Source organism: Uloborus diversus, chromosome 3, assembly GCF_026930045.1.
Source record: "Uloborus diversus isolate 005 chromosome 3, Udiv.v.3.1, whole genome shotgun sequence".
Taxonomy (NCBI): domain Eukaryota; kingdom Metazoa; phylum Arthropoda; class Arachnida; order Araneae; family Uloboridae; genus Uloborus; species Uloborus diversus.
This window is the reverse complement of record NC_072733.1, coordinates 17,565,403-17,585,519: the sequence shown is the minus strand read 5'-3', so window position 1 is coordinate 17,585,519 and position 20,117 is coordinate 17,565,403. Positions and strand designations below refer to the sequence as shown.

Here is a 20,117-nt window from a genome sequence, read left to right as displayed (position 1 = left end):
TTTAATACAAAGATTTTAATAGCAACAGTTTAAAACATTTTCTGAATCCATCACAAACATAGTTCTACTCTTTTGCCTGTAAAAAAGGGACATTTCAGGAACAAGTACTGAGTTTCTGTTAGAATGATTTGCACCAACAATAACTGTTGCATAAAATTACAATGAAAAAGCAAAATTAAGAGTTTTACAAACCTGATTATGATATCCAGAGACAGAATTTTCCATCATTCTGGGAGAGCCACATTAACATTTTCTCTCAGTCGGGTACCTTTCTCATAAGAAGTTCTGTCGTCATTCTCAGTTTGTTTCTTCATCGGGAAAGATGTCACATCCATTCAACACAACATATCATTTTCTTGATCAGTAACTTGTTCTGTCACATCTGGGAGGGAAAATTCAATCCAAAACTCTTTCCATTAGTTAAGACAGTTTCAATAGGGATTTTTTTGAACAATTAAAAAGTTTAGCAACTTAGGCTGGTAAATATAGCTGAAACCCTTGAAATCCAGTTCCAGATTTTCCTATTAACAAATATTGCTCTAACTATTCCATAAAGACAAACTGTATAAAAAAATACCTTTACCCGATTTTATTGCATGAAACATTTTGTCACTTTTTATCAATTACAGTGCACTCCCAATTATCCGCTGAATTGGGTGACAAAGGTAATGTGGAAACCTGAAAAAAGGTTTAAAATGAGGGGTAAAGAGATAAAAATTGTCGTTTGCTTGAAAATGATTGTAATGTACATAAAACAAGACAACAGTGAAAATAAGTGCAGGATTAAAAATTATTGTTAGTGCATGCACAATGGCATTAAAAGATCAATAACACTCGAATACATTTAAACTGTAACTAAAACAATAACAATGTAGGTGCAAAATGCACATAAAAACTAAAAAAGCATTGCTCATAATTTCAAACGAATTACATACACATGCAAGCAAAAAGATTAACTGCAACAACTCAAACTAGGTTACAGCAAAAAGACAGGGGAGTGGAGGAGAATTTCTTCAAGACTAGTTCGATCACTCGTTTGCCCACGTTAGAAGTGTAGATCTAACGGTCAGGTTTCAATACGTCAGATTTTGGCACTTTTTGAAGGTTTGATGTCGTTGGAACAGAGGAGAAAGACAGTATAGGAAGTGTCTAAAAATAGATTTTGAAAATAAGTTAAAATGTGTGCATTTACCGTATATATACTCGCGTAAAAGTCGAGAAATTTAGCACAAAAAATGAGATTAAAAGTTAGGGGTTGACTTATAGGTGGGGTAAAACTGCCGAAATTTTTTTTCTGAACAATTCTTGGGAAAAAAACACTCTAAAACATTAGCATTTTCCCGATTTTATACCAATTCTTTAATGCAGATGCTATAGAAGTAAAGATTAAATAATTACAGTAAACAGTCATCAACGCGAAAAGTACAAGAATCACTGTATTCGTGAATTTTCCCAATAGTCGCAAATTAATGCTCATCCTTTTAAAAACAATATAATCTGGCTACAGCACAGGATTTTATTGACATTTTTCCAAAATAAAAGCAACAAGTAGCAGAAATCGTAACAGCGAAATTGAACCCTTAACAAAAATCGCGATCGCAGAAGCCCTTTTTGTGCAAAGGAATAATAATCTGACTTTTTTTAACATAAAAAAAGGTTCTTTACATTTCAATTATCTCCTTTTTAGAATGTTTACATTCAAAATTAGAAGTAAAAGGTTTCCAATTTTTTCAGAAAGTAGGGGCTCGACTTATACGTGAGTTTTCGATTTTTTCCCAATTTTCCTCCTAAAAGTAGGGGGGTCGACTTATGCTACCTACTTTCAGTTAATCATCGTGAATTTTTTCTTCAAGTGTGAAAGGCAGCGGATAAGCCGCCAGTGGATAATTGGGAGTTTACTGTATTATGAATTTTTGCATAAATTACAAATTGCATTTGATTCACTAATAACCAACTACAAATGCATCTGCTACTTCATTGTGTACATGCAATAACATGGCAAATAATAGAGAATTGTGGATAAGAGGGAGTTTGACTGCTCAAATATTTATTCTTATTATGGTCTTAAAACTCTTTCTAAATCATTCAGCAAATTTAAATATATTAAATTTATGTACGTAATAATGAACTTGGTAATGATGCATAATAAATACTATAATTGAAATTTTAGAAAAAGAATAACAAAATAAAATATTTTTTTACTCACTTAAATCAAAGTTGACCTGTCTGCTTGTAAGAAGATGAAGTTCAGTACTGTTAACAGTTAAATGAATGTGCATAACTGTACTGTAGTGGGGAGGGAAAGAACAAAAACTTTCATGACATGGTAATGACAATTACCTCCAAGGACAAATTTAATAGAATTCAATACAATTGCATAGAAGTTACTCTTATTATACACATACCAATGTTATTGAAATTATATATATGAAATATATCTAGTCCATTGTTATCTCTATTTTTAAAGCATTTCACAATTCTTACCTGTTAACCTTCAAATGTACAGTACGAGGTCAGCCATGGTTCAAGATGAGAATATTTGGAAAAAACCAGCCCCCCTTCCCCTTCCTTTCAAAAATTTCATAATTTAAACCTACAAATTAATGTCAAAGCAATTTGATTTAACAACTACAAAACTCACATCCTGTCCCAAATTAATAAAATAAATTTTTTCATTTTCTCCAAAAAAACTAGTTTTTTTCTTCCATCATCATCATAAATGGCTTGACAGCGCGATTTGAGTCTTGACCTTCTTTAGGAGATCTCGCCAGGCTGTCCTCCTCTTTGCCACTGACCTCCTGTTTTTGACTTAAGTGATGCCAAAATCAGTATCCACACAGTCAACCCATCTTTTTTTTGGGCTACTCCTTAAGCTGTCAGAAAGGGACTGCATTGAAGACCTTCAATGCAGCTCTATCATTTTCCATTCTCAAAAGATGACCAGCCCAACTCATTCTGTTTAGTTTGGTAAATTTCAAAATATCAATATCTCTAAAAAGTTTATAAAGTTCAAAATTGTATCTCCGCCGCCAATTTCCACTGTCATTGATACCAACAAAAATAGTTTTTTTCTTCCACTGCCTCAAAATTTCAGGACATTTTACATCTCTAACTATGATAGTGCGACAATATTTTTTTTTTCATTTAAAGTTGTGCTCAGTGTAGTGAATGAAAATCAAAAAATTTAAACATTCATGGTTGACTTGCATAATTAGTATTTTTAATCAAGGTTATGAAATTACCATTTACAAAAAAACCTGTAAAGTTGACCACCCTTGTAAGTTGACCTCCTTTTTCAGGTACAGAATTAGCCCTATATCATGTAAATAAACCTCTATAAGTTGGCCACCTGTTTAAGTTGACCAAAAAAGTAGTGCACCTAGTGATGTGGATTGGGTAAATACCCAGTGGGTAGGTAAATATTTTTTGGGTATTTACCCAAGGCCTGGGTAAATACCCAAAAACTGGGTATTTTACAAAAAAATGCAAAAAGTGAGTCAGATTTTTTTTTTTAAAATCTAAATATGAAATAATTGGTAAAACTGATACATACATATGTATTATACAGCTTATAATATTTTTTATTGGAAGTCTTGATGAAATTATGAAAGAAACATATCGTGAATCAAAGAATCTTTCTTTTCAATGTCATAATTGGACAAGTATAAGCAATTCAATGATGAATTTCAGGATTTCAAAATCACAATCTAGGTTAGTCATATCCAAAATGAAAAAAAAGAAGAAAAAGGAAGCATGAGAGATGCTTGGAAGAATTTACTGAGAAGTTATTAAGACTATGATGTTATTTATTTATTTTATTGCTGTTGAAGTGATAACATGGCAACAGTTTTCATATTAATAAGCCAAAAAAAAAAAAAAAAAAAATCAAAATATTGTTTTCTGTTGCCTTGTTTATTTGCATTTGCTTTCCAGTACTTCATGATTAAAATTTATTCGAACTATTTTTAATACATGCAATTAGTGATGTAGGGTGGGAAGGTAAATATTTTTTGGGTACTTCCCCTCAGGGTAAATCTCCTAGCAATTGCGCATTTTGCCAAAAAAAATTTAAGTGGTATCAAAAGGTGATGATTTTCTTTCTGAAACATAAACTGTAAAATGAAAGATTAAAAATATAAAAAATTATATATTATAATTATTTTAATTAAAGGCGTAATGAAATCTTATCAAAAAATCTGTCAGAATTTAGAATGAACTATTCTAAAACTTAAATAGGATGGCCGGATGATTTAATTTTTTATGGGGGTAAAGCAAAGGGATTTTGTCACATAGATGGCACTAGCACAACTTATCATCTTTGATTTTTCATAATATCATGCTACTAGTTAGTTTTGGCTTTGAGTTGTGATCAGTTTGTCCAAAGCCTATTAAATACTAAATGCCTATCACATTTGCTTTAAAAGTGATCCCTCCGCTGGTACGCAAACAACACTACCTGACGGCAATACATGGATGGTGCTGATATGATGATAGATCCAAACAATTCAAGTCGTTAATTGGCAACAAAATTATACGTATGATCACACATGCAAAGATCTAAAATTGGTCTTTTTAACCTTTAATTTTGAAAAATTTCATATGAGCTCCCTTTCCCCTGAAAAATTTCTCACTACATGTCAACTTGATTCAGATATACATCCAAATTGTTCAAGAAGTTTGCTTGGTTCAGTAACATCTCAAGAAGTCAACCACTTAATTAACAGAACTACTTAATTTCTGAGAAGTTGATTATCTAAAACTTTCAATTGTATCTATCATTAGCAGCTAGCTCACAGAAAAAGACTGATGCAAATGAAGCAAAAAAAAAAAATCAATATCAAAACATTTTTGAATGGAACAAAATAAGCATTCTTTGTATTTAGATGAAATATCCTTATGTCTTTTGCCGTTTTAGATGCTTTACTAAATGGTTAAAAGAAGTTAAATGCCAACAAAACTCCAAATATATATAAAATGAACAAAATATATTCTTAATTTGAATATTTGGAGTTAAGTGAACAAAGGCAATTAATTGTTCGGCCCTAATATGCAGATATTTCATAATAACAAAGGACAAAATACTATAACCAAAATGAAATGTATATTTGAGTTTCAAACAATACAGATTAATAGAAAAAGTTTGATAATACAAAACAGAGCTTTGCTTTTGCACTCCAAATCCTTAAAATCCAGTACATATTTAGGTTTAGTTAAAAAGAAAATGATAAAATTTGAAAACATTTCATAGGTCTGATGAGACAGTTACTTTCTCTTTTTAACATTGTGTTGACTAACACTTATATACATTCAGTAATTTGTTACATTTTGCTAACCAAATATACAGCGGCTCCCAAAAGTGTTTGTACACTCAAAAAATTTGTAGTAAAACCAAAATACTGAGGAACTAAATTTGAATATGAAGTTCAGTATTTGTTTTACATTATCACTATGCCATTCGAAATAAAACCCAGTGTTTAAAAAAATACATTGACAGATTTTCTGTTTGAAATAGGTCAAAAAGCAAAGAGACAGAAATAACACGCCACAAAAGTCATCATATACCGAAATATGTTCAGATTAATTCATGATTAAAATGATTTAATCATTTTTATTATTGCATTGTGTTTGACAGTTAAAATCCGTTTAGCTTTAACTCTTTGTCTATTTACTTTGTAACATTTTGCTTTGTTTTTAAATGGCTGGTTTACCCCTAGTAATCAATTATTTTTAAAAGATTAAAAGAAAAATTAATTATTAAATGTTTATGAAAAAATTATTGCAGATTAAAGCTACCACAAGATGTGTCAAATGATACCTGGGAATATAAAAGTACTACCCCAGCAGACATAGGATTTTGGAAGAATAAGTCACTTTCATGCACAGTTACATCAATATTTGCAGGGAATTTTTTCTTCATTGCATCCCATGAAAAAAATCCAAAAAGATAAGAATTCTGTCAAATTAATACCATAAATTTTAAAGAAAAAATACAATAAAATTGACATCTTTAAGTTAATATATCTTTGTTCAAAAATTAAATATAGAAAATGAAACTAGATAATTTTAAGAAAAAGCTTAACCTTTTCTTTTTTCAATCATTTGTTTATTTATTTTGACTCTATGTAGAATGCTTATAAGGCAAAAATGTAGGTTTGTCAGTAACTTTTTTGTGCATGTATTACACTTCATTCCTTGAAAACAATTGTCTGCCAGAAAATATAAATCGTAAAAAAAGGACAGAAATGAAATAAATCTTTTAATAAAATCAATTTAGTTTATGAAACATTCCTTTGCTCCCCCCCCCAATTCTTATTATTTCCAAACATGTGTAATCTGAAATGAATGTATAATATACAGACACTTATACAAATACAAATGTGACGACCAGCAACAGGCTCTGGGCCCAGCTAGGCTGGTCCTAGTCAATTAATTAGTCCCCAATGAAGATCAATGGCCCTCTTAAAGCTATCCACTCCCATGCTCATTACCGCCTCTTCCGGTAAGCTATTCCAAGTGCCCACGACCCTGCTAAAGTAGTAGTTTTTCCTGATTTCCAAGTTAGCCTGAGATTTAAATAGCTTAAAACAATGACCCCTTGTGTCATTGTTTTAAGCTATTTAAATCTCAGTTTGTTATAATTATTGGGTTATAATTATTATATTTTTATTATAATTATTATAATTATCACTTGTTATAATTATTGGGATTTAAGAGAACAAAATGTTCTTAAATTGCTTGGGGTAGGTTGGTCCAGTCCAACATGCCTTAAATGAGGTGGACCATGTTCTTGGTCTGAAAAAAATGTCATAAATTTTTTCTTGGTGAGAAAAAATAAAATAACTGCAAATAATTCTAAGATAAACAAACTTACTTTAATAAAGAAGTTCAATTTTTTTCTATTCTTTTTTTCTGCAATCTTGATGAAAACCACAAGCAAAAATAAAGTTGCAAGTTTCTGAAAATTACTAAGCAGTACTGCAATAACACTTTCTGGAATAAAATTTGTTCATTATAACTGTACCACGTGGCTTCATTATAGGATTCGTAGGACCATAAGTGCTATTTGTTAGTCATAAATTAAAAAAAAAAAAATAATAATGGTATTGAAATAATCAAGATTTTTCCAACATGCCCTATCTCCCCCTACTTTTTGATTATTAATTTCTTAAAAATTAAAATTTTATTTTTAAAAATATATTTCATACGCAGTTTTGTTAAGTATGGATCATAGATCTTCTGATTAAATACCCAGTCCAAAATATTAATTTTAGTTACTGAATAGAGCAATATTTCATTAAAAATAAGTATGCAAACACTTTTGAGAGCCACTGACCTTAATTACAATTATCACAACAAATTTGAGGCACATTTTTAAAGATAAGGAAGAAATCTTGATTTTTGATTGGTATTGCATAATATATAAAATCTTGAAAGCCACGAATGTTGCAATCAGTGCAATTTAGGTCCCATATGAAGTATTGCTTGCAGCTTGGAAATTTTGTCCTGAAGTTTTGTCAGCAATACTTAGAATCCAGTGTACAAGCAAGCATTTCTCACCAGAATTAGTCACAACATTTTTCACAAAAGTGCCACAAGTAATTCGTAGCGGTCACATTACTTCTTCATTCAACTTCAAGAAAAAAACTGGCACTTAATGAATGCTTCATCTTGGGAGGAAATAAAAAACACACATGTTCATTGTATTGCGGAAAGATTCACAGGTTTCTTATCTTCTTTAAAAGATATTGTGAAGTAATATTTCTATTCTTCAAATTCTTCAACATCAGATTCATTTTCATCGAAACATTCATTATTAAAAGGGTGTGGTCGAGACTGGTTCAACTGATTTAAAAATGAGCACAATAACTTTTTATTTAGATGATCATTTTGGCTTCGCTCGAAGTTTTCAGCGTTGAGCTCGTAAGGGGGTTCCTCCTCAACATTTGAGTGATTTAACTCCTCCGTGTCACAATCAGATTCATTACTGTCACTATTCTCAGTCGAGAGTTCATTACTATCGCCATTCTCAGTCGAGAGTTCATTACTATCACTATTCTCAGGCGAGAAATCATCTCCGCCGTTTGTTTGATGCTTAGTATGATTCATTTTCTGATTTTACTATTGCTATACGATACCAGACTATGCAATAATTTACCAGATTACACTCTGAAATTTTTTTTCCACAGATCAGAGTTACAACCAAACAAAATATGATGAAATAAATGAATATCTTTGTGTGAGGTGGGTATTTTCCAGCCGGAAAAATAGAAGATTTTATGGAAGCAGTTGAAGTAGTTAATAAGTTTCGCTTTAGATATCGGAAATGTGCGGATGCAGTAACTGGTGACTATGCTTACGTTCGACGAACTCAGCCGGTAGCGACCGATTGATTAGTCACATGACAAAAGCAACCGGCCTCTCATTCTTTGGCGATATTTCCATCTCTACCAGACTTCTGTTAGGGTGTTCTGCAGAGCGCCGTGATTGGCTGACTGAACTGTCGCTCAAGTAGTTGGTGGTACCACGTGCTACTACGGAAGTCGGTTGTTGCAGCAAGGGTTTTTGGCGCCATCTGTCGGAAACAAATTTAACTAAAACTAATATTTTTTTAAATCATTTTTGTTAAAATACTGGAAGAACTTTCGGCTAATAAACGTCTTTAAATTGGCAAAATTCCAGAATTTTAGTAGAAATTAAATTTTAAAATCTTAAGTCATACGAATCAAAATTTCGCTGGGTTCAATGGCAAGAAATTAAAGAGAGAGCAAGAATTAAATTATTATTTCCATACCATAAAAATATGAAAAAGAATTCCAGTTCCAAATGTATGAAAATTTATAATTTTTGGTGCAAATTTTAAAAATTATTAAAATTTAAACTATGGAGCATAGTTAAAGTCTGAAGTAAAATTAATTTAGGCATAAAAGAATGAATAATAATTACTATTTCTCTCGGAAATTATTCATATTATCTACAAAAAATCAAGTTTTGAAAATTGTGTTTTGCATTGAATTTTTAATTACATACACTTCACATTTGAAGCTATGCTTTTCCCTCCGTTTCGAACAACACGCGCTATATTTCTTATCAACTTTAATAGACTTAAATATTTGTGGATAAAAAATTAATTTTATCATAGTGTAAATTAAAATGCAATGTTGTAATGAAAAATTTACTCCATGGTAGAAGAAAATGAGATGAAATAATTTTATTTGTATTAGTAGATTCAAAAGTAGTAGTTATATGTTTAATGAGGAATCAGCTGGTTTTTAATCATCAAAAGCGTATATGTGGCCAGAAGATAAAAATAGTTAAATCAACAGGCTTAACTCATTTATTGAAAAAAAAAACAAAAAAAAAAAAAAAATTGCCTTAAATTCTATTACAAATAAAAAATTAATATAAGTTTTTTAACACATACATCTAAAAAGTAATAATAAGAAATATTTCATCATTTGACAATCAACTTTTTTCTATTAAACTTTAACAATAGAATCAGGAAATCAACTTTCTAAACAATTTATATTTGGTCAAAAAAACATTCTCGTTCGTTCCTGATTTTTTTCTTATTCAAATTTAAAGTGCCAAGTACTATACAGTAACGTAAATTTTTATACCAATTACAGAAATTCATTCACATTAAAAAATGACACTGAAACATTTTTACAGTAAAAAATTTACTTTTAAGTTATTTACAAGTGAAAAATCAATATCGGCTTTTTAAATACACTTGAACAAAACATATTAATCAATAAGAATTATTTGATCATTTGACAGTCAACTTTTCTCTCTATATTTTCTTACTCTTGACAATAAATTTAGAAAATGAAGTTTCTAGATAACTTATTTTGGTAGAAATCTATTCTTGTTGTTCCTGAATTTCTGCCTTAAATTTTTAAAAAACTTTTACACATATGGGTGATTTTTCAAAAACCAGACATTTTCCAATCACATTTTTTTAAAAAATAAAAATGCTTAAAAAAATCTGGGGAAAAAAAAGATACTGGATGTTAAGAACTAAAAATGGAAAGATAGAGGGGACTCACTTTAACTATGCTACACCCCTCAAAACTGGGGGTCAAATTTTCACACACCAGAAGAGTGACAGTAAGTTTCATCAAAGGTTACCAAAAAAATTATTATAGTGATAAATAAATAACTGTAACCTAAATCAAAAAATATATTATTCCATGACAAAACAAAACACTGGTAAAACATTGATTCTCCTTACAAATTGCCTGTTAAGCATTCCTGGGAAAATAATTAAGGTAAAGAATTTTTTTCTGTTCTTACCTCTTAATTCAACTACACACTATGAGCAGAGTTAAAAGTTTTCTCCTATTTAAATCAAAAATAATGTTGTCCAGGAGTGTGACAGCAAAAGTGTTATATGTATCCCATTTTTGAACCTCAAATTTTTAATGAGAACAGCAGACAAATCATATGAACTAAATACTCAAGGAATTCAAAGATTAAAAATTCCTTTTTTTCTTAAATCTATAATAATTTACTCATTTTTATGACATTAGAATGCCTTTAAAACCTGGGGACAAATTTGAAAATGATGTACCTTGATTATTTATATAATTAAATTTATTTAAATAATGTTACTTTACACCTTTAAAAATATGTAATTTAGCAGTACAAATTAAATTTGTGGAATGTTGTTATAAAATTTTAAAATAATTTAAGAAAATTTGAGAAACGAATGGGAACACGCTGAAAGAGTGACTTTCTGGTTATTCAAAAATTTTTGCAGAAAAAAATAGAGGAGTTATTGTTTTTATAAGAACGGAATAACATTGGAAAATTTATTTCAACTAATAAAAAACAAAAAAAGTTCTAGGTCAAACAATCTTTGTGTCAAGCTCCTGGGACATAATACTGTTAGGATTTTGGAGAATAACCCATACATTTCAGTAATACATATCATTAGTGTTTCTTATTTAAATTCTGATTATTTAGTAGAATAACAGAATAGAAATATTTACAGCAATTTAAGATATTTGATTACATTATAACAAGACACTGCAACACTTATGCATTAAAACAAGAATCTGAAATACTTTTGCATTTAAATATGATAGGTACTGAAACATTTTCGCATTAAAATATGATTACTGAAATACTTTTCACATTAAAAAATTGCAGTTAACAATGGTTTCAACTTCTATTGTGCATGGAATGTCAAAATGTACCTTCTATAATTATATCATTTACTGACTCACATTTGTTTTGGTTTGATATCAGATTGAATTCTTTATTATAATTTTTGGATAGACGTTTTTTTCTTAAAGGAAGAGCAAGATTTCTTATGTTCTCTGTATTTTTTTCAGAATGTTTGCATCTTTTTCGTTTACTGCTTTGCTTAACACCTGTGTTTTGAGCTACAGTAAGTCTTTGTTGTGACGTATTTTAGGACTGGTTCCACCAAATTAATTAACCCATCCATCGTTTCTTGATCATTTATTTCGAACGACAGGGTCCGAATTTCAGCCAACATTTCTCTGACTTTGGCGCCTTTAATATTTACAGATTTTCCTTGCTGTTTTTGTTGATCTACAGTTATTTCATTTGAAACATCGTCATCTTTTTTATTTTCTATATTATTTTCTTTTGTTGGTGATGCGGCTTCATTGACAAATCCATCATCAGATACTCCATTTGCATTTCCTAATTCTGTGTTAACTTTTAAATTTTCTTTTGAATGTGTGCCAACATATACACCGTTAACAGACATATCCAAGTTAAAGTATGGGCTGTGTCTAAATTTTGGTGATAAATTATCCCATGTTATGTTGGTATAGTTAAATACAGAAAAAAAATGCTTGCAAAGCCACTTCCTCCTTTGCCAGTCATAACACTGACAAGAAGGCATCAGATCATCATCACCAAAATCAACAATGTAAAATGAGTCTGTATTTGTCTGGCTGCGTATTTGAAAACAAATTCTAGAACTTGATATACGTGTAACATCATGTGATACAATGCTATTAGCCAAAGATATTCTTTCCATACAGTGTAAGATAAACGGCCTTGGCCTATTAATTAGGTACTGTGGAATATCTGCAGAATATTTTCTATAACCAGAGGAGTATTTAATATTTAATTCCTCATATGATCGATAACTATCGGGTATAAACTTTGTAATTATTAATTTTAACATACTGTGTAGAGGCATTGAAATTTTGTTGAATAAATAATCATATTTTAGACGTCTGTTTTGACGCTCAACTCCATTGTTGGTATTGATTGGCAGCTCCATTTCATCCTTCCGAAAGGCCCACACCCATCTCTTACGAACAGAAAGCCATTCTTTCTCAAACCAATTTTGCATTTTTTGGTTTGTTATCCAAAAATTTCTGTTTTTTAGTACCTCCACAGTTTTGTCGAAAACTTCCACTGATTCTGCATTTGCTATGTCCCTTAAATGTTTCAAAACACAGTCTCTCTCTGCTTGATTGACTCCATTTACTGATTTTTTTATCCAGCGCTCCCAGGCTTGCTCCCGATGAAAATCGCATAGAAACACAAAAGTCTCAGGAAAAACAGCTTCAACAGCATTAATTTCCTGTTCACAGAAGTCCGTCATAAAACTTTTAGGGTTCCAAGTTAGGTTTGCCTCTTTTATTACATTAATTGCTTCTTTAATGCTAGCAGTTGTTTCATCTTGGGTAATAAATATAGCAACAACTTGATAATTTACATTCGTTTTGACACATATGAAAAACAAGGGAAAAGTATACTTTGTCGTCCGATAAGTAGCATCTAAAAGACACATCATGTTTCCGTAGGTCTGGAGCAAATACTTTTGTTTTGAAGACTGATATACTATCAACATATTTTTTGTAGTTTTATCTTCAATATTTTTGCCTTCAGTTTCATGGTGAGATCTAAAGAAGAAGAAGTCATCAGGATATTTCTCCAAATGGTCATCTACCATATGTTGAATATTTTTCTGTAGAAAAAAAAGAGATAAAATTCTGAAACTCCTCTCCTGCGGACACTCCTCTGTTACCGACAAAAATATCTGTCCCGTTAGTGTCCGCTTTAGAGGGGTTTTACTGTATTTACATACTGACTTATATGCAGAGAAGAACTGCTTATACGTTTTAGAAGGGACTGCGTGAAAAATCTTACAAACTAGAAACATATAATAGGTATGTTTATATGTATTGGATTCTGCAGCGACTAATTTAAGAAGTGCATGAATGGCAAGAACGTACGAAAGAGAAACTTATCGACAGTGCTACATTGTTATGTACAGTTTTAATTGCTCTAAAAAATTTCCAACCATAAAAAAAAAACTTTTGTTTTTACATGCCTTCAAATGTTGAACAATACTGGGCATATGGTAAACTCTGCATACTATTGTTAATCAACATAATATAAATGTTCTTTGTATTATATCCATACTTTTATCTGCTCTTGACAAAAAATAATTTTCTTTTAACTTATATGAAAGCATGGAAATGAAAACTACCATTTTAATTTCATTTTGAGGGATTAGTTTCCACAAAAATATAATTGCATTAGGCTAAAAAAAAGTTACGAATGTAGAATGTAATGTCGACTTGACTTCTTGACTTCATCTGTTACTGTCCAACCAATACCTCCCCCCCCCCCCCCGATTATTATCCATTTAACAAGTGTCAGACCTTTTCCGTTTTTAGCATCACGAAACATAAACCGAAAAAAAAAAAATGTTCGCATCATTCTGAAATTAAGAGAAAAATTAGATGACCTTCGTGCAGCCAAAATATTAAATTTCTCTTACCACTGACGATACATACACACTAATCAACCCATTTATTTTCAGTATTTGTGCTTTTAAACTTTTTTTTTTCATCATGAAATGCGAAATCATATTGTTTTAGATCTCATTACAAATATTCTGATAGAAGCATTTAAACATCACACTTCAACGGAAGGAAGCACTACAAGTAAACAAGTAGGCGTTTACAACTCTCCGATGGCTAAGCCAATGGCGTTGCTCTGTTGAGCACTCGAACAGAAGTCTAGTAGGGATGGAAATGTCGCCACCGGTATAACGGTAAGTAACCGGTTACTAACCACAGCGTTCTATGATCAACCGGTTACCTACCGCACCGGTTACCCTTTTAAGCAGTTGATTGGTTGAGTGGAGCATGTGATCATTAGCTGTCACGTGATTTAGTAAAATTCAGGATTAAAAATATGTTTTTGGTGTTTTAATGCTGTATTTTTGGTTTGCGAGAAAGATTTCATGATGATGTGCTTTGTTTGGCATTCGAATGCGCCAATAGTGAATGAAGATCATGTTGTAGCGTAAAATGTAGAAGCCGACCTGTCATTTGATCGATCCATAGTCTTAAGAAAAAGCATGTAAAAATTCAATCGGATCCGTCTTAAATATTCTGTGGCCTTCTATTTAGTTCTCATATTTGATTTTATTGAATATGCATTTAGGCATCAGAATCGAAGAAAGTTTTTTTTCAAAAAAAAAAAAAAAAAAATTGTTTTCAAGCTTTTTTTGCTGTTATTCCTGCATCGTTCTTTTGAATATAAAGTATAAGTCTTTTGAATATAAGTATAATGCGCTACTGCTTCAAACGAACTTTATTATGGAAGCATCGATAACAAAATGGGCAGCAAAAGAGAGTGCTAGTACAGTGGTGGAAAAATTATAGACTCAATTTTTTTTCCTTTGTTTCAATTATAACATGACTCAGTTTAAATTATTTTCATTGAAGTTAAGATGAATAGTTGAAGAAATAGTTCTAAAATTAGTACAACTTATCACCTAAATTAAAAAATTCATGAAATTAGAAAATTTGCAAATTTAATATTTTATCATTAAGTGAAACCTGGACAAAAGTATAAACTCAAAAGTAAAAAATCCAGGATTACGAGAAAGTTTCGTTCGAAAAAGTTAATTTAACGCCATAGAATGAATAAATGTTGCCATCAGTGATTGCTAAAAGTTTTGTTTTTGAAAATTAATGAGAAACACATAAATGCACCGCTGGACAAAATTATAAACTCATTTTTTTTTTTTTTTCATTTTATCAATCATAATTTAACTCAGTTAAAAAAAAAATGTTCCAGTAAAGATAATAATCACTAAAATAGTCCTAAATTTAGTATAACTCATAAACTTTATAGAATAAATAATTTCATTAAAAAAATTCTCAACTTTTATATCTTAATAACACATGAAACCTGGACAAAAGTATCAATTCAAAACTAAGAAACTCTGAAGTTTGGTAGAGTTGTATTCAAATACTTAATCAGTTAATATCCAAAAATTAACCAATGCTGAATTACAAAATTACGAACTTACGATACTGCATAGACACAATTATAAGCTGATAAAATTTTAATTATTTTTGTTTTGAGTTTAATTAATTTACATTTGCAATTTCTTTAGTAAAACAAAAGCAAAGATTTAGGAAAATGTAATTTTGCTATTAACATGGATAAATTGAAAAAAAAAAAAAAAATCAATTTTTGAAAAGTTTTAAAAATTAACACTGCTTTAAATGTAGCCATCAGTGTAAACTACAAACTTTTATAAACGAGTTGGGACACCATTTTTCTGAATTACCTCGAATATGCGGCTGGGAATATATTTCACAAGAGTTTCCAACAGCTGCAGTGGCATATGGTTCTATACTGAAAGTATTGCCCTTTTAATTCCTCTACGGTTTGGTACTGGTGCACATCATGATAAACTTTGCGAAACATGGTCTAACAAAGATTTTCAATCGGATTGAGATCCGGACTACGAGCTGGCCATTTGATAACTTTGATATCCCAGAACTTGAACCATTCTTTTGTACTTTTCGCTGTGTGTACACTCGCGTTATCTTGCTGAAATAACCAGTTACTTCTAGGAATCAGATGAGCAAAGGGTAAGAGATGATCGTCCAGTATTAATTGGTAATCTTCAGCGTTCTGTCTTCCATTGAGAAAAGCCAATCCTGCTTTACCATGTTGAGAGAAACCAGCCCAAACCATTACAGAGAATTTTTTTAAAAAAAATGAGTTTATAATTTTGTCCAGCGGTGCATTTATATGTTTCTCATTAATTTCCAAAAATAAAACTTTTAGCAATCACTGATGGCAACATTTATTCATTCTATGGCGTTAAATTAACATTTTCGAACAAAACTTTCTTGTAATACTGGATTTTTTACTTTTGAGTTTATACTTTCGTCCAGGTTTCACGTAATGATAAAATATTAAATTTGCAAATTTTCTAACTTCATGAATTTTTTAATAGGTGATAAGATGTACTAATTTTAGAACTATTTCTTCAACTATTCATCTTAAATTCAATGAAAATAATTTAAACTGAGTCATGTTATAATTGAAACAAAAGAAAAAAAAATTGAGTCTATAATTTTGTCCACCACTGTATACTTTAAAATCTAACATACTCTATTGCTGACTTTTTTGTTCTATAAGCTACACTTTTTTGGATTGTGACAGGTAGATAAGAATAGTTTTTGTACAAAGTTGTTTCACTTATGGTGTTTTGATGTATTTTGAATATTTTTAAAGGGTATAAATGAACATGTAAAAAATAATGTTTTACAGTTAAAAAACTAAAATAAGAAAATAACTTGTAGTAAGTTTTAAAAGTCAATTGAATTTTTTTCAATGCAAATTTAAATATTAACAGATGTCTTTGAAAAACACAAAATTTCCAGAAAATAAATTTAGTTTAAAATTGAAAATTCATCATTTTATTAAATGTACATCTGCTCTAAATATGGGTCTGTCTTATGTTTCAGAAGTTAGTTTTTGAAGCAGAACAGCAGGCAGCACAGGCAGAGAAATTAAACAGTTCGTATTTTTAGAGCTTACGTATTTAAACAAAAGAAAGAAAAATGACTTCATTGTCGGCTTGGTTAACAGAAACATCGGTTAATCGAAGCTCGGATAATCGAGATTCTATTGTATCAATATGTTATCTCAACTGTATCATGACTTTCAAAACAAATCAGCAACTGTTTTGAAATTCACACAGAAATAGTTTCTGAATTATTCAGTAAAACTTATATGTTATGAAGTGTTATGATTTTCTTTATAAGCTAATTTAAAAAAAACTTAAGTGAGGTAAGGGTTTTTTTTAATAACCTTGCCCTCGTGTTATAATCATTATGACAATGTTCCTAAGTAAAGTCGCTCATTGTCTAGCATCTCGGTGACATAATATTGGGTTTAGTATTTAAATGACTTGAAACGTTAAAGATGTTTTCCGTCCACATTCAAAGTTTTTTCGTGCATAATATTCATGTACTTAGAAATAGATTCATTGCACTAAAGGAACCCTAAAAAATAAATAAATAAAATAAAAAACACGCACATTTAAAAATAAAGTCATTAAAACTTTGTTATGTAACATTGAAGGCGGCGGCAGGGGGGGGGGGGTTGCTATTCAACTTCCCATGCCCCCTCCAAAAGATTTTTCTGTACCCGCCCCTGAGTGCAACCTCAGCCAAGATCTTGATAAAATTTAAAACTATGAATTCAAATTCTCTTTAAAAAAATATTTTTTTGAATTAATAAAATGGTTTTTGAAAATTTGAAGCTTTTCTTATATATTGCTATGCCATACATATACAGTAGAACTCTACAACAACTATCCGAATCGCTTTCAGAATTTGAGCAAAAAATTAAGGCGATCGCACTTGCTGCGATTTGCAAAATGAAGATTCTGTCGCGACTCATGCTATTATCCTTCTCTCCGCAACAGCACTTGTTAGTACTTAGCATGAAAATCGTTACCTTTCTACTTGATTAATTGAAAGTTCTTTTTCTTTTAAAAGAGTATTTCTGATCTTCAACATTCATACAGTAAAAAGATTAAAATAACCCCTTTTTCAGAAAAAATTCTAACAATCCGAATGGGGTCCAGTTGATTCGGATAATTGGAGTTCTACTGCAATTTAGAAGTTATTTGTTGTTCTAAATAAAGTATATGTCCTTAAATTCGTGTATTAAACATTTTATGTGATGCATATTTCTAATAACCAGTAAAGTTTCAAAGAATCAAAATAGAGAAATCTTTTTTCTAATGAAAATGACTCATTTTCAATTTAATATTGAAAAATGCAAAGGTGGTACACTTTTACATAAGAATTTGGTTTAATGCATCTTGCATATCCGAGGATGTGTGTCCTTCGTTACATATATATATATATATATGTAATATGAAAAATCCTTTGCTAGGCCTTTTCCATATTAAGTTCTGTTCACTTATATGTCAGCGCGTATGAGTCACAGACATTATTTATTACACACTTAAATGCTTCTCACACCATATATGGCTATGTTGTGGGCTCAGATGAGATTTCCCTTAAAGTACCTACCAGACACTTTTTTTCCCTCCAGACTTAAGCCAGCCTCTGTCTGCGGTGCAAAGCCCAATAATATTTCGTTATTACAATCTGCTCCTCCTATATAGATCACGTGCGATCACATGATCGAGGGATAATTATCTGTAACCTTTTAATGATATTCCCTATATAAAAATCGTGGCACAACTAAACAGGGGGTTAGTTAGTTAAGAGAAGTTCCTGCTGTCATATTCCATGTAAAAATAAAGATGTGATTAGTGAATGTAGCTCTGTCCTCTTCCTACGTGGTAGATTATCACGCCACAACACTGCAACTTGCGAAAACAAGATTCGTAATAAGAACCGAGCGGGCGGTTCTTACAAGCCGGTAGGATTCGAACCTACGCGGGGAAACCCCAATGGATTTCAAGTCCATCAAATTCTTTTTGCCTTTTGTTGCACTATCAGTGGGTTGAACGCTGTCTTCATTTCCTAAAATACTTAAAGAGTAAGCATTATACTTGTTCCCTTCAATTTTTGTCAACAGTTCTTTAAGTAGCCCAATCAATTTCTTGTTTTTTAAAGCTGGATTCTTCAAAGCACTTTTAGAATATTCTTCTGATCTCCCATACAAAGCTATAGCTTCAACCCATTTATTTGCAGCAGCATAAACTTCAGCTATATAAAAGCACCTATGAGCTTTATAAGCTAATATACTTGCTTCTGCTTCATCAAGGAAATTAGAATCCGATTCTACCCCCGGCAGTTGCTTCATTTCATGTAAGTTCTGAATGATGATCTCATACGGCCGAACAAGATCTTGGGGCTTTGTCACTCTTTTGCCCTCGATTGCTGTTTCAGAAGTTGAGCCCATATTTTGCTTAAGGGATTCAATAAACAAAAGATTTCGTTCTATAGTTTTGGAAAGTCGAATGTAAGTCAAGTACGATTGTAGAAAGGCAAGCCTAGAAATTCTTTAAAGAGATTTTTGATTATTACACGTATTCATTGTTGTACTGGGTAAATGAGAGTTTTGTGATTATGTTTTAATTTTTTGCAGAAAAAATTTACTTCCAAGTTTTCTTTGCCTCAAATCGGTATTAAACTATGGCTGCTGAAGATGGTGTAGATTTAAAAAATGAAGAAGGTGCCAATGTTAGTAATTCTAAAGAGCTAGATATTCATCAGAAAACATTTACTCTGGAGATATTGCATATAATCAAGGATGCTCAGCAGCAGCATGGGTTACGTCATGGTGACTACCAGCGTTACAGAAGTTATTGCAGCCGCAAATTACGACGCATACGGAAATCTTTGCATTTTATTCTGGCCTCCAAGCACAGATATCAAGCAAAAAAAATTACAGAAGAGGTATTGACTGATGTTAGATTTCTATACATTCCATTGATGATGGCTGAGAGAGCTTGGGGATATGCTATGCAGTTGAAGCAGGAAGCTAATACTGAAACTAGAAAGAAGTTTCATTTGGTTTCAAGGTTGAGAAAAGCAACGAAAATTGCTTCTGATTTAGAAACTCTTTGCGAAAGTTCGAAATGTGACGCTAGAACTAAACTTGAAGCGCAGGCATATTCTGCTTGGATAAAAGGGTCATTATATTTTGAGCTGCAACAATGGCAGTCAGCTATAGAATGTTTCAGAATATCACAGACAATATATGAAAAGCTTTCTGAAGCATTGAATGAAGATGAAGTTGTTTTATACAAGCCGGTAGGATGATAAATGAGGGCAGAGCTGTAGCATTTTAAAATTTTTGCAGCATTGAGTGATTTG

The 20,117-nt window shown here is 31.1% G+C and overlaps 1 protein-coding gene across 1 annotated transcript in view; it reads right to left on the bottom strand.

Moving 5' to 3' along the window:
• Positions 1-609: 609 nt before the first annotated feature.
• The window catches only part of LOC129218246 (uncharacterized), a 31,561-nt gene continuing 12,053 nt past the window's right edge, over positions 610-20,117 (bottom strand). Inside the window, exons 3-4 of the mRNA XM_054852470.1 lie at positions 18,709-19,300; positions 610-678 (exon numbers count right to left, since the gene is read on the bottom strand). Coding sequence (XP_054708445.1) covers positions 610-678; positions 18,709-19,300 — 661 coding nt within the window. The remainder of the gene's footprint in view (positions 679-18,708; positions 19,301-20,117) is intronic.